The sequence below is a fragment of the Calidris pugnax genome, unplaced genomic scaffold (genome assembly GCF_001431845.1).
Source record: "Calidris pugnax isolate Ruff unplaced genomic scaffold, ASM143184v1 scaffold435, whole genome shotgun sequence".
Lineage (NCBI taxonomy): Eukaryota > Metazoa > Chordata > Aves > Charadriiformes > Scolopacidae > Calidris > Calidris pugnax.
The window spans coordinates 280,855-295,986 of record NW_015091240.1 but is presented as its reverse complement, the minus strand read 5'-3'; the positions used below and the strand labels follow the sequence as shown (position 1 = coordinate 295,986).

General features: G+C 41.3%; 2 protein-coding genes across 14 annotated transcripts in view; one reads left to right on the top strand and one right to left on the bottom strand.

Annotated features, from left to right (window-relative positions):
• Positions 1-4,085: 4,085 nt before the first annotated feature.
• TIMM9 (translocase of inner mitochondrial membrane 9 homolog (yeast)) lies at positions 4,086-10,656 on the bottom strand. 9 transcript variants are annotated; one of them, XM_014959963.1, is made up of 6 exons: positions 10,382-10,510; positions 9,512-9,665; positions 8,031-8,097; positions 7,281-7,349; positions 6,856-6,951; positions 4,086-4,611 (listed from the first exon to the last, which is right to left on the bottom strand). In XM_014959963.1, exons 4-6 carry the CDS (start codon positions 7,317-7,319, stop codon positions 4,477-4,479), a joined length of 270 nt encoding a protein of 89 aa, XP_014815449.1. In that variant the 5' UTR covers positions 7,320-7,349; positions 8,031-8,097; positions 9,512-9,665; positions 10,382-10,510; the 3' UTR covers positions 4,086-4,476. The 9 variants fall into 9 exon arrangements, with proteins under 9 accessions (XP_014815449.1, XP_014815450.1, XP_014815451.1 ...); XM_014959964.1 differs by lacking the exon at positions 8,031-8,097 and having other exon boundaries at positions 9,508-9,665; XM_014959965.1 differs by lacking the exon at positions 8,031-8,097 and having other exon boundaries at positions 7,281-7,344.
• Positions 10,657-10,661: 5 nt separating this feature from the next.
• KIAA0586 (KIAA0586 ortholog) overlaps positions 10,662-15,132 on the top strand; it is a 65,644-nt gene continuing 61,173 nt past the window's right edge. For all 5 annotated transcript variants that reach the window (XM_014959955.1, XM_014959954.1, XM_014959952.1 and 2 more), the window contains exons 1-5: positions 10,662-11,099; positions 11,890-11,959; positions 13,185-13,251; positions 13,923-14,100; positions 14,859-15,092. In XM_014959955.1, the coding sequence (XP_014815441.1) occupies positions 11,097-11,099; positions 11,890-11,959; positions 13,185-13,251; positions 13,923-14,100; positions 14,859-15,092 (552 nt within the window). In that variant the 5' untranslated portion in view covers positions 10,662-11,096. The remainder of the gene's footprint in view (positions 11,100-11,889; positions 11,960-13,184; positions 13,252-13,922; positions 14,101-14,858; positions 15,093-15,132) is intronic.

The following is a 15,132-nucleotide window of genomic DNA, read 5'->3' as shown; positions in this document are numbered from 1 at the left end:
CTTCATGTTTTTCTTCTGCCTTCTAATCTTTACAGTTTTTCTCAAAATGACATATATTATTTCTAGCTTAGGAGGTAAAAAAAAAATATATATAATTAAGATTATGGGACCAAACAATGTTAGAACTGTTAAAAAGGGCTGTAAGAGAATTGAGACTTTCCTCCCACCTTCTGCAATTGATACAAAGAACTGTCAGATTTCTGGCAGATTTATTATTTTTGTATTAGCATTATCTGAAAGTTGGAAAAAAACTTGAAACATTTGCATGCCAGGACATAAGGTAAGAAAAGGTTCTTTTCCCTACTTGTTTGTTTTCATTTTCTTTCTATGTATACGAATGAGTTTTTATTTACTCTCTAATATGTAAGTCTGGCCATACTCAGTTAAATCTCTACTTGTTTCTGGCTCCTCCAGCAGATTGTTGTTTGAGAAACTTTCCTTAAATCAGTTTTAATGGATCAGGCAGGAGAAGCAAAGATGTTGGAACAGTAATAACAAGCTATTATTTCAACAGAGGTTAAACAGATTTACAATATCTTTGTGAAGTATAAAAGTATGTGACCTTCACAGGAAGCAGCAAAGACCTTTAATTTGAAAGACAGCTAAACCAAAAGATGAGTGTCTTAACAAAAAGCATGTTGAAGTGTTTACTTCACTGGGCCCTTGCATTTTGTGGGTATTTTGCACTAAAATACTGGTTATTTTTACTTCTCTGTGCTTGGGATTTTATTATTTTCTATAATGTGCAGGATAAAGACTATCTCTGGAGATTGTAAAGAACATAATAAAATAGTGGAACCAATGGGGATGTTGCCAGACACTGACTCACTATAATTCCAGGGTTTAGGAAAAGGACATTTTATAATTAGCTCACACTATTTACCAACCTATTGCCCTCCACCAAACAGGATGATTTTTTAAGAGGTCTCTGGCACAGTTTAAAATTAGTCACCTTTATTAGTTTCCACTAAGTAGCTGGTATTTATTGGGAAGCTTTTGTTTGCTTTGGAAACCTGTGAGTTCCCCAAATTCCACAAGCATTTATTAGTCTTACCTATTGCTTTAGAGCAGTATGTAAATTCAGGTTTTTTTGTGTTACAGTGTTATTAGTCAGAATATGTGCTTGTTTTAATGAAGTTGAGCGGTGGATTTTGTGACTAGTCATGGCCCAATGATAAATCCTGCACGGAAGCTGATCAAGGCAATTCACCTGCTCTCCACACACCTTATCTTAAATACCCTTGCCTTTCCATTAGGATCCAGAGACTACACTGTATTCTCATTTGTGTTCTGAGTTTGGCTGTGTGTTTCATTATGCCGTGCAAGCTTGAAGCTATTCAAGAGTAAGGGATGGAGAACAGTCCAGATTAAGTTTATATCATGGAGGTCAGAATGCTCTGCTGGGAGGGAAAAGGCTGCCTTTGTAGCCATTCCCAGCCTTCAGAGTGGAGACCCAGCCAGACACTGTACAAACACCAATTCTTGCGTTTGCAATTACATGTTTTTGAGAATTGAGCATTGGGAGACCTTGATCCAAGGAGGAAAGACCAACTGCAACACTTGGGCTGAAACGTGAGAGAGACACTGAAACACTTGGTCATGAATCGTTCCCAACCCTGAGTCCTATTCACAAAATCTCACAGGGTGATATTTTCTAAGCAATGTGATTTGGGGCAGCCATGGTGCTAACGCAGCAGGGAAGAGAAGGGAAGCCAACGCTCAGCAAAGCAAGCTGGACTTCTCAAGAGTTTTCACTGTTGCTTTTTGTACCACCTGGATGCTTTAAGTGACATGGATGCATTTTATTCCCAAGCTAAAATATATTTGTTTCCTATTTCTTCAATCAGTCACCTGGATTGAAAGATTTGGAAAGATTGCACTATTTTTTGAGTGAAATAGAAGTAGGACAAAACTGCTCATCCAGAAGAGCAGGCCCAGTGTCTCTGTCCTTATTGTCATGTTTGTGGATTAGCATTGCAACTTATTTTCCACTCTGGTTGGCTTTGAAATAGTCACGATTAACAGGCACATCCCGGACAAACCAGGGGCTGTAAGCACATGGCGCCTGCAGGAGTAAGAGACTCTGTCTGGCCGGCTCCCGAGCAGGGCAGCAGCTGCCAGCTCCACACCTGTACTTCCCGTGACACTTCTCATTCCCCCTGAGATGACGGGGGAGGCAGAGGGATGTGACATCTCATTAGATTTTTAAGAACTCATGCTTTCCCTGGGTAACAGGGGGCTAAGGCAGCTTTAAAACTGCAGTAAAAGGAAACTGGGGAAACCCGAAAGTGGCGTCATTTATTAACTAAGTCCCTCTAACACTTGCTTAGCCTTTTGTACAGTAAATCTGTTTTAACAAATATTTAAACATCTTCCTACCCACAAACACTGAAACATGAGGAAAAACACGTATTAGCCTCGTCTTCCCCTCCCCCCCGACTTCAGCCCCAAGGAGCTTTGCCCAGAAGACATGAAGATCCTCCAGCCCTTTCACTTAAACTCGTCAGTCATTTTACACACTCACATTCATTTTGCACACTAAGGTACAATGGAAAACGGGATCATTTCAATCATGCCTTACTTTCAAATGTTTAACAAAAAGACAGCTTCAAAGAAATCCTTAAATCTTCATTATGGATATATTATTTCCAATTAGCCACAACGTGGCCTAATTGTAGCAAACACTCTAGAAATTATTAGCCTGCTATTCCTTTGAAAAAAACCAGGTCATTGGAGACTTGCTGCCTCATTTGGGCTTTCTTTTAGCCTTTACTATTTTAGAGGTAGCTCTTTTCCATCTCCAAAGCAGGCATGGGCTGTGTAAGGAGAAAGCTCTGATAGGCCCAGTACAAAACACATGTAAATGAGACTATAAGAACATACTTGTTTCTTCTTCCACCTGCGAGAAGCACGTGAACAGATTTCTGTGAGGAGCTGGGGCAGCTTTCGACAGGAGCAAGCAGAGCGACGTCCAGTGCACGTGCAGGTGTACGGTGCTGCAGACAGGGCCCAGCAACACCCAGCCTGGATCGCTGAGACCTTGAATAGGAAAGGAAAAAAACAGGCAGGAAATCATTCTTTCAAACTGCTGTTGCTTTCTATTTCCAGCAGAGAAGGTAATAACACAAAAGCATGTGGGCAGGCTTCCTGCCATTTCTCTTCCTTATTGTTGCCTTTCTACCCAACAACAGAACCTGGCAGCTGACACGAAATTGCTTTGTTTCAGTATTCATTACTTGAAATCCTACAGTCAGATTGTTAGTACAGTAGAATGATAGCTAACAGGCACATCTTACTTTAGTTCTAACTAATAAAATACAGTAACAAAAGGAACTGAATATCAAGATTACTGTATCTATTTTGAGACTTCAATTATCAAGATCCCTTCAAAGGACTGGTGTTTCTTCTAAACCAAACCCCCACCATCAGAACAGCTAGCTTCCCAGACTTCTCTCTGTTCTTAACCAGCAGCAAGAAAGACATCATTTTGTGCGTACCTGTACTTTCTGTTGGCATTTTCACAATTAAAGGAGAAAACTGCCAGCAAGCTCAGTGTTTGGAATGCATCATGCTTGCATCAGGCCAGCAAGCTGGGGTTGGAGGAAACAAGGAGTGCATAGAAGTTGCCCTGGGCACAGGTGCTGCTAATGACACACTCATGTCCCTTGTAAACCACCTGGTGAAGTAGGAGGTAAACATAACCTAGGGATAAGCTGGCAGAGCATCTCTGCCTACCTGAACTCATTAGTTACAGCAGCTGTCTGCCATTTATAACCACCCTTGGCTTGGTGCTCTAATAATCACCATAGGGCACCCTGGGAGAGTCAGAACGATCACAAGGCTCTTCAAAGGTGGCTCAACCCTTCCCAATTCCCTTCCCTTAATTCTTCCCAAATTAAGAGAAATAACATATTCACAGATCTCCAGCTGCTGAAACAAAGCCACTAATTCTGTTATCAGCAACTTAAAGCAGCCATGAATGAACAAAATTCTATAGTAGCTGAGAAGCAAACACACAGAAAACAAACCACTGCTCTCAAGCAGTGTCCTAAAAACATTATCTTTGGAAAGAACATACACACAAGTGTAGAGTTTCCATTTATTTTACTTGATTTAAAAAAAAATAAAATAGAAGTGTATTTCCCACATTACACTTTTTTTCATCTGAACCAGTCCTAGCAGAAAGGACGTATAGCCCTCCCGCCACCCCTGAAATTTAAACACCCGTCTGTGGGCCCTGGAAAAGTTTGTACCAGGGTACAAACTGTACATTGTGGGGTGAAAAGGACCTCAGAAACACACTCCATTGCCAGTCCACCATGACTAACTTCTTGTTTAACCTTCATGGTTTCCACTGTCTGAAAAGCATCTAGAACTCTTTTCTGAGTTGCTGGGGATACATCCCGACAGTAGAAAATCCAAAATGCATTCTTGCCCAGTGGCACTGCTTGTAAACTCTGAACAGAGGGCTCTTGTCTAACGAGGTTGGCCAAGTAGTCCTGCTTTGGCTGCCAGAGCTTCATTCTGCTGAATATGGTACTCCTGAAATCTCATGGAGATCCTTTGTGTCATTTTTAAATACTTCTGTAAGCAGTGGTCTGAGCAAGTCATCTAGAAGAAGAGGGAAACAGAAGGTTTCAAACAGTAATTAAAACACTTCCTCAAACAGGACCCAAAACATTATGATATACAAGGACAAATGATTAGGTGATTACATCTCATATTCTGTGTTAAGCCTCAAGATGAGGGCCTACTTGTGCACAGCCTGTCTATGCAGTGGAAAACATGAAATTCAGTTTTTGAGACATGTCTGAAACATCTTTTAATATTCATCCTCATATGAAAGACATCTCAGATATAGTAGATTTTACCATTTCATCCTTGGGCACCTCTTGTGAAATTAAAAGTATATAAAGCATTTCATTTTGCAATAAATACTATATCTATTAAATTAGAGTCTTCTTTTTATTAATTCTCTTTACAAAGACATAGTATTTTTGACAGTCAAATATGGTCTGCTGTATACTAGCTCAGTCTAACTTTCTTTGATCTTGTTCCTATTTGCTCTATCAGTCTTCTTGTACCTGCTTGGTTAACCTTCACAACAGCAACCCAAGTATCCTCTGCAGTTCTATCATTCAGCTGGACAGGGAAAGAAATACCAGGGCCTATTCCACCCATGGCATTATTTTTTAAATTTTGGGGGTGGGGGATGCGTGCTCTTTCTTTAAGTGTAGAGAAAGAGTTATGAAATTATTTCTGAGCAACAGTTCTACCAATTGGATATTCTGTATTATGGTTCTAAACCTTGTTATCACTGTAAAAGGTAGCAAATTTAGATAGAAAAGAAAGATGACCGCTTTGCATGATTACTAGAAAACCACAAATTTCTTTGATTCTGCTCAGTATAAAGGGATGTGGAAAGCAGAGGGGCTGAAAATGAACAAGACAAAAACATCACGCAGCTATGCACGCCACCCACCCTTCTCTCTCCTCTTGACTTGGCATCAGCTACAACAAAACCTGTTAAGCTGGAAAGTCTGACTAGGAAGCAAATTCTGGAATTAGCCCAAGTGACTTCTCCCAGAGGGCGTGGTATTTGTGATCTGGTGCCCAGGGAAGACTAGACTTGCAGGGCAGACTTGCTGTATGGAAAGAGGTCAGAAGTTGTTTTTTCAAATGTAGAATCTCAAAGGAAACACATGGAGGTATTCATGTTTAATAAGAAACTACAACCTTAAATAGGACCATAGGTATTTCCATACCAGATCAGACCAGTGGTCCATCTAGACCAGTGTCCTGTTCCGAGCAGAGGCAAGAGCCAGATGCTCTGCAAAAAAAAAAAAAAAACAACCCATAATTGATAATCATGGGCAAAACTTCCAACTTCCCATAAAAAGAAGTTTCTTCCTAGCCTTTATTGTTAAGAGATAGCTCCTGCATGGCCAGACATGGCCCCTTTGCAGATCGCAGATGCAAAAAAAATAGAAAGGGCAAATCAGAATCTAAGCAATTTTTTTAATATCTAAATAATCTTAAGTTTTATTCCCCTCCAATGAGCATTCTTTGGTTTTGGATCCCCAGTCTTTAATGAAAGCCTACGTGAACCATTATTTTTAAATTAATTATTGTGACACTTCAGGTAGCAGAAGAAAAAAGTATAATCTTTGGGGATCAAAAAATTTGGGGATTTTTTTCCCCATGCCAGCAGGGTCAAGCGAAGGTTATTAGATTTTTTACTAACAAAATTATGAGATTCTGAAACAGCCTCTCAACAGGAGAGGAGAGGCAAAAACCACACAATTAATCTTACCAAGAGCTTAATCTTTTTCACAGATGACTATGATGGAGCTCCCTGCAATGCAGAGAAGTGGATATAACAGCCAGAGTTTTGGAGGCCTACATTTCTGTGATTCACTATGATGCAGGGAATGTGGGCAAGTAAACAAGTATTTTAGTAGGACTCTACCTTCAAAGAATGAGATGCAGGCTGTAGGTGAGTAACTCCCTGTCCGTAAAGATGCCACCCACCAGCACCATAGCTCAGAGAATGAAATACACAGAATGGCAACACGCAGCTAATACTCGCAGTGAGATCAGGAAGATTCCCTCTGTGTGTACATACTAAAAAGAAGACGATGTCAAAACCTTTGGACATACTTGAAACAGCATAACTACAGACAAGCTCTTTCTTCCACTAACACACTTCCTCACTTGGAAGCTATCCACGAGACTCCACTAAAGACTGCTTCCTAGTTTTTTTAGCTAGTTCAAAGACCAAAACTTTTAAAGTTGCTTCTAAAAATTGAATGCTACGCAACAATTCTACGAAGGGTTATTAAGGCATTTACCTACCTCTTCTGGTTTAACCTCTCTACTAGTGAAATCCTTTATGCAATCCAGAAAGCAGTTTTCTGTAAGTTTATTGTATGTTCCAAGAAATTCCTTGAACTGTGAATAAAAATTGAATGGATGAGTATTAAAAAAATTCTACGTTAGTTTCTTACACACAGCTGCATGGGCCATCTGGTGACACTAATATTAAAGAACAAGTCACTACAAGTCAGAAAATTTCAGGACCAAATGCTGCTAATACTTAAATCAGACACTACACTGTGTCTGTCAATGGTCAAATGTTTAAATTTTTGTTGCTACAGAGCTAGTCTTAATGCAGGCAACTTAAACTCTTTGTCCTTCTCCATGCCCTACACCTTTTACTCAATGTGATAAAGTAACATATAATATTTTCAAAGCCACCACTCATGAATACAGCACCTTACCTGCTTGATCTGCTCCGATTCCGATATTTGTCCAGCCATATTCCACCGCCTGTGATTCACTCACCTATTCTGAAGATAAAAGTCAAGTTTCACACAGAAAGTATATATATGAACTGCAACATTCTACAACAGAATGGAATTTTATATGTCCTTGAAGTGTGTTTAAATGCAACTTTGCTAGCAAGCTTTCAAGAAATCCACATGAAAAGTTACCTAAATGAAATGTATTCAGTTAAAAGAACATCCAAGATAATTCCAGGTATGAAACCTTCCCAGGTCGATCTGCTAACTGCTGTTCTTTAAATACTTTTTAAGCATTTCAAATAGTTAAAGTGATTTAGGAAAAAAAAAAAAAAGGTAGTTTATAAATGCTTCAAAACTCACAAAGTAAAACTAGAGCAGGAGTCAGGGGAGAAGCAAGCAATAACATTTTCTAGCCTTACAGTTTCAGTGACTTCAGATGTCATCTGTAAAACAGTAAGGAAAAAGGCAAGCAGGAATGGTAGCCACTCTGAATAGATGCAACATGAGTGAGCTTCCATCAGAGAAGCAGATGCCTGGTTTTTACGTAGCTGCATTCTCACCAAACACTTAAACTAGAGCAAATGTCATTCGATACAGTGAATTAAACGCAAGAAAATACGGAAGAATGAGAATGGCCTTAAAGGATGTGAAACAGACAAAGAAAAAGTTAATAATGAACAGCCACAGATCCAAGAATTTAAGCAAGTATCTTCAAGGAAGACTCACATTCCTAATCCAACATGGTAAAAAAGTTCAGTCTTGAAAGCATCCCTGCAGGTTTCCTAGACAAATACTAAAAGCCAGATAATATATAAATTAAGAGAAAAGGAAGACTAAGACCTATCATAGATGCTAACGCAAGCTGGCATTACACATGGACAACAACAAGATCTAATTCACATCAACTTGCGGAAGAGAAATCAGCACTGCAGTAGTAATCACTTTGTGAAATAAATTCATTTAGCCCTTTAGCACAGGCTATTTATAATTAATCTTGTACTATGCTTTGCCAAGTTTTGAGCAAGACATGCATGTTTTAGAAAGCTTAACCAGCAGGGGGAAGGGAGAGGATAAGCAAGCCTTCTGAACAAGAACAAAAATATATTAATAATTGTTTCTACAACAGAAAGAAAACTAAGCACCTAAAAATACCACAGTGGAGCTCTCACAAGCCTGCATTCTCCCTACATCCCCTCCCAGTAGCAGAGTAATTATAACATCTGCCTTTTAACGTTACACTTTATCACTCCACAGGAAGCAAATGAAAGGATTGGCGATGAAGAGCACATACGATTCTTGGATTTAAGACATATAGTCCCACTACCAAGAATTCTTCGTAGGCAGATAAGTCACGTAGGTTACTCTCAAGGAGAGCCTACAGCATACAGTTGCTCTGAAGAAACAAGACATCACTCAGGTTAATGTAAACCTAATTTTTTTTAGGAGAGGCAGACATGACTATCATCTGGGACAACTATTGAAAAGGGATAGCAACTCCACTCTCTCATTTCTCAGCCTGTTTCAAGAAAAATCAGTGACAGTTTCTATAAAGTCAGTGTAAGTAGATTATTAAACAGAGTTAAAAAGTACAGAGAATCCTATCCCGTATGTCCTATTCCAAGCACAGAAAACTAAAGCTTCAACTGTCAGTGCTATCCTCTTACACTTAGTATTGCTTCGAATTAGGTGTAGGTACAATCTACTCTATTTATACAAGGCTGCAATTTTTTTTAAAACTTCACTTCTAATTGTACATACAGAACACCATACAAGTGTTTCTGCATGTGCATAAAAGGGACAGAGAAGAATAAAAATACCAAGTCAAATGTGCCAAGATAAAGCACCCTTGGCTTGTAGAGAAAGTGGGGTTTTCTATAGTTGGGCATTATTAGGCTAGAACTTGATTGTCCTCAGATAAAAAAAACCCTCATTGACTTAAAAAGCTCTTTTACTGCAGCTAATCAAACTCCAAATACCTATGAAACAGCAGGATGCTAAACTAATCATGTAAAGATCAGCACAAGAGACAATTTAACACTAAACTCTGGGTGCTGTGTGCCTGGGCAACCAACCTTCCATCCTATACCAACCCAGCAAGGCAGCAGTGCTGGCCCCACTGTGCCAGGAAGGCAGAGCCTGGCTCTCCCCGCTCCCCCGCGGGCTCAGCCGCTCTCCCTCAGACTGGTGCCAGGAGTGTGCTTACTCACAGGTCTTCTCGCTCCACACACGCTGTGCTCTGCCTTCGGAGGCTGATGGCGATATGAGAAAGGGACCGGGTCAGGTGGTGGCTGGATGACAAGATGTATACTGCACGCTGGTCGCTGTATGTCCTATCTCCTGGGTGTGGGCCTAGACCCTGCTCTGAAGGAAAATGGGTCAATGGTAGAAGAGGTCTCCTAATGAGTTAACCCAGCAAGACTGAATCGAAACACTCCAACAGCCTCTTTGAACAGACTGAACACATGCAACGGGGTCTGCCCTGAAAGACAAATATGTTGTCTACTGTTTAAGTTAGATTAGGCGTGGCTGATACTTATGACCCAGTAAGATCAAAATCTAAGCTGGAAATAAAACAATTTCACCTTGATCTTGTTTGTTTGTTTCAGCTTCAGGTTTATTTGGGTCGGTTGGGGTTTTTTTACTACATCCTTCAGTCCCTGCTTTCAAGGGCACCTTGAGTTTCTCCACCCAGGGAGACACTGTCCAGGCCAACCCCCAAGGCCGCAGGCCCAGCGCCCGCCAGGCCGGTTCACAACTGCGCCGCCTCCCCTCCCCTCGGGCCGAGGAAAAGACAAGCCGCCCCCGGCAGCAGAAATGCCTCCAAAGGGATAGCTTTTTTTTTTTCTTCTTCCAGGGGACCTTTTCCGTCCCTCCTGTCCCGCCGCCCGTCTCCCAGTAACGGCCGCTTCTGACGGCTGACCCCTGCCTGCCGCCCTCACAGCCCGCGCCCCACATCGCTGCACCTCACACCGCCGCAGGGCCCACCGTGAGGCGCCGCAGGGCCGCCTGCTCGCTCCCTCCCTCCCTCCCGCAGCCGCCCCGTCAGGAGAAGCGCCGCCACTCGCGCGCGCACTCACCCACACCGCCGCCAACCGGGACCGCGCGGGAGAGCGAAGAGGAGGCCGGGCCAACCGCAGGCCCTGCCGAATCAGCCGGCGCGGACTCACCAATAAGCGGGCTCTCCTCCACCGGAAAGCAACGCTCCCATCCGCCGCCGCACCGCTGCCGGGAGGCGCGGGAGGCGCGGGAGCAGGTTTCCCTCCGGACGCTATTTAAGGCGGTGACGGCGTGCGGGCGGGAGGGGGTGCGGGTCGCCGCTGTTGCCATAGCAGCGGGCGCTTCCGGCGCGGCGGTGTCGGGCAGGCGTGTCGCGGAGGCGGGAGATACCGTTCCTCGTCGCCTTCAGGTTGCTTTCCCTGCGTGGAGGCAGGCGGTGGGGCCCGGGCTCTGCTGGGGCGCTGCCTTTGAGCTCCCTTCTAAGCCTCGTGGAAGCGGAAGGCAGCTCCAGCATCAGCTAGGACTCCCGGGCCGGGCTCGGGGTGGGTGTCGTGCTCGTTCCCCCCACCGGCGTTCGCGGGAAGGAGCTCCATCGGTGCTGCGGCAGGAGCTGGTGACCGTATGAAAATAAAATTTGACGTTCGTTGTCCAGCGGGTTGGCGAGGCGGCTCCTCCCCGCCAGACAGCTGAGGCCGCAGAGGAGAAACGCCGCCTCCTCCCGGGCTGGGCGCGGGGCAGCCCGCGGGACATCGGCTTTCAGTAGGACAGTCTGCCCAGCCCGTGGTTTTGTCACAAATGGTAAGAAGAGTTACTGTTGCTTCCTGCAATCCCGAACTAAGAGAAGCGCGTTTTTTCTCAAAAAGTTGCAGTTCCTGTAAAAGCATAGCAAATCTTTAGCTCAGCTTCTACAGAGTAACTGTGCAGCTGCTTTCTCTCTTTGAGTTGCTGCTAACGTGATACTAATGCTGAAGTGTTTAGAGGAGCTTTGTTTACTGTACTGCTGCATAATTAATACCAAGATTTGTTTTTAAATTTTCTCAATTGGTCTCTCTATGGCTCGAAGTAGACATAGTGAGCTAAGCAAAAGTCTCAAAATTATGAGACATCAAATAAGGTTAAATAAGAGATTTTTGCGTTCCTAACTTGCCTCTATGACTCCTTACAGACTTTGATTATTCATGGGTTGCTCTTAAAGAAAATTCAGCTCAATCCCTTCAGTTCTACAATGTTATGTGTGCTTAATTCTGTGTGCATGGGCAGTCCTGAATTGTTTGAGATGGGCAACTAGTAGCAAAACTACACGTTTAAGTTTATACTACTTCTTTGGCCATAAATGAGGAGAATACACTTAATCAGCACTTAGAACACTTTTAATTTGAATTGTGTTTCTATTTTTTTTTTGGTCCCTAAAAGGTCATATGAACTCTTGACTACAAAGGCCAGATGATTTTGTGTTAGAGGCTTTGTTTTGTTCCATTAGTGTGTGGAGATGCTTACATTTGTGTATTCAGCAATTCCATGTGCTTCTAAAATTTTGGCTGCTGATACCAGAGGCTTTGATGTATGCTTTTCTGCTCTTGTTCTGAAGGATTATCCTAGAGAAGCTGCAGTACAAGAAGATCTTTCACTGCTACTGGAGGACAGCAGAAGACTTAAAGGTAAGATGCATCAATGCACTGCTACAGCCCCTTTTTTGGTAAGAAAACTTATTAATTAGAGAAAAAGGGAGCTTTAATTTTATCTTTGGTGTTTTTCTTCAATATAAGAAGTTTTAAGTGAAAATATTCAAAGGTGTCTTTGATAAAAAGATGATAATTGTAATTTGCATTCTTTAATAAGTAAAATTTTGTAAATTTTACTTCAGTCTTGGTGGCATTATGCTAGCTTATGTAGCTCTTGTGCTTAGCTGAGAGGAACTTCTACTGCATGAGAATGTTGAGATCCTTTTGCCAATTGAACTATTCATGTCTCTAAATGGAAAATTTGGGGGGCACACACCTTTTTTTGGATGTGTTTTCCTGTTGTAATTGTACTGCAAATGCATATTTTTCTGCAAGCAGCCTTCACCATGAAAGTATATGTTTAATTCTTAAGAATCTAAGAAATCACATTGTCAGTGCCTTTTCCTGCTGAATCTCCCAGTAAGTTTCAGTCAGATTTGGGGAAGTGAAGGGTTTTTAAAGAAAATACACTTCTGCAAGTTTCTTGGATATCTGTGGCTGTGTAGAGGAAAGAAGCGCAAATCTGCACCCCCACATAAGGCCAAAACCCAATACTTTAGTTTCCTCTTTGATGCTTATAGAGGCAGCAGATAGCTGGCTTGTCAGTCTGTGTGTACTAACTGTGTGTAATTAGCAGTAGAGAAACACCAAACCTGCCACATCTGCCCAGCAAACAGTAGATGGAGAGCCTGCAGTCCTTTTAGCATAATTTAAAGCTATTAAGAAAATTTTTTGTAATTTATGATGACTGCTGGAAAATATTCATATTGCAGTTCTGTTTTTTTTTACTTAAAATTTTTTCAAGTTTGAATTTGCAGGGTTTTATTGAATAGATTGTCTGAGCTCAAATTACCATTTATATGGCATTTTCCCCCAAATTTTATGGAAGTAAGGTATTGTCATTTTCATAGCATACCAAAATAGATTTTGTTGATACCAACATTCAATACTGTATAAAATTGTGTTAAACAAAGCTGAGTCTTACTCTCATCATGATTTAAGTGAAGGGAAACAATTTTTTATTGCAGTAGATAATGTGGTTTCTGCAATATTGTTCACATCAATATTGTACATGTTGTTGAAATAATGCTTTGTGTCTACCTCTAAAATAGATATTTTGTCAGGTAATTCGACCGAGTATATTTTGTGTCCTTCCCCACAGATGATGTTTTTATTTCTCAATATGCTACTGGCCAGAAAGAGGCTTTGAGAGCAGTATTAAAGCAAAAGTAAGTATGTGGTATTGTTCGTGTCTTAGCTGTTCTGTTTCTGTACAGATATACTACTATACTTACTTCTTCAGTTTATGCCAAAATGCACTGCTGGTAAGGAAAAAGTGTTATTTATTGTTCTCTCTTAGTATTCTTTTTCTGACTATGAAGGTGTTTTCAGTTTGTCATTCTGAGCTAACTGTAGTATCTTGTTTATTTTGTCTACTTTTGGTAATGCCTTCAGACCATTTGAATTAATGTTTTCATGATACAAGAGTCAGGCAAGATCTGCTCTGATAGATAATTCATTTCGTATCAAAACCATGAAATATTTTTGAAGACAGATAAGGACACATGCTGTTTATCCACAGGCTGGAAATCTTGAAGATCAGAAATTTAGTTGGACTTTGCTAGTAGTACATTGAACTTTGCAAAATACAACCTGTAAGCATATTCTTTGTTGTGGTTGTAGTCATCACATGGAAATGCCTTTTATATTGAAATTTCTCAGGATTGTGTTACAAATTCTTTGTGTCATGCTGAAAGATAGAATAAAATTGTTTCTTAGCTGTCAAGAGCTTCAAGGAGAAATACTTATATAATTAGTGATATCAGTGCTCTGTGTGGGAAATCATCTGCTTGGAGGGGATGAAACAATGCTATTTACAGGCACTTGTTTATTTTTATAGAGCTCAAAATGGTCCTCTACTTAAGGAGGAGAAGGTACAGCTCTTAGGAAATGCCTCCACAGAGAAAAAGAAAAGCATTGGTTATGAGACCAGGTCAGCACACAGGGAAGTTGATTCTGCAACAACCATTGCAGCAGCAACTGCTGCTGCAATTGCTACTACCGCTCCGCTTCTTAAAGTAAGTGGTAATACTTTAAGTGGTAATACTTTAATACAAGTAAGCTTGTGGTAATACTAGTTCTTTGTCCATTTAAAATAGTAGATGTTTTAAGCGCGCCTGAAACTGTCGGTATTTGAGCCAGAGGGACTGAATGTGTCTGCATACTGTTTTCTCTGTGTTGATAATCTCAGACTTGCTGACCAATATATCAGAGAACTAACTCAGATTTGGCTAAATGAGCAAATGGATGGAGACCATTTGATTTGTCTTTTAGAGTAATTCATAGTATTGCTAAACCACCAGGCATGAGGGGTAACTAGGATTTTATTTGTGTCTTTTGGGAAGCAAATCATTCCATGATGGATGGGAAGGATGTTTTGTTCTCTTCATCGAATCACAGAATGGTTTGGGTTGGAAGGGACCTCTAAAGGTCATCTAGTCTGACTTCCCTGCAATGAACAGGGACATCTTCGACTAGATCAGCTTGCTCGGAGCCCCATCCAGCCTGACCTTGAATGTTTCCAGAGATGGGACATCTACCACCTCTCTGGACAGCCTGTGCTAGTATTTCACACCCTCATTGTAAAAAAATTCTTACTTCCATCTAGTCTAAGTCTACCCTCTTTTATTTTAAATCCCTTAGCCCTTGTCCTGTCATAACAGCTCCTGTTAAAAAGTTTGTCCCCATCTTTGTTATAAGCCCCCTTTAAGTGATGAAAGGCAGCATGCTTGCACCTCTTTTTTCCTTTTATTTTTTTTTCTTTCTTCTCTCCCAGGTTCAAAATGAATTGGAAGCAAAAGTTAACTCAGTTTCAGAATTACTTCATAAACTACAGGAGACAGACAGACAATTGCAGCGTCTTGCTGAACAGCAAATAAATACTAAGACTCAGCCTGAGAAGCCCTGCTATCATGAAGGAGTCAATGAGCTTGCAAAACAAATGAATACTTTCATGGTGCAACGGATTCAACATTTGGAAAAGTTACAGGAGCAACAAATGAATATGCAGGTGTCTAACAATGCAGATGCTTCAGCTTAATCGTTTCTTC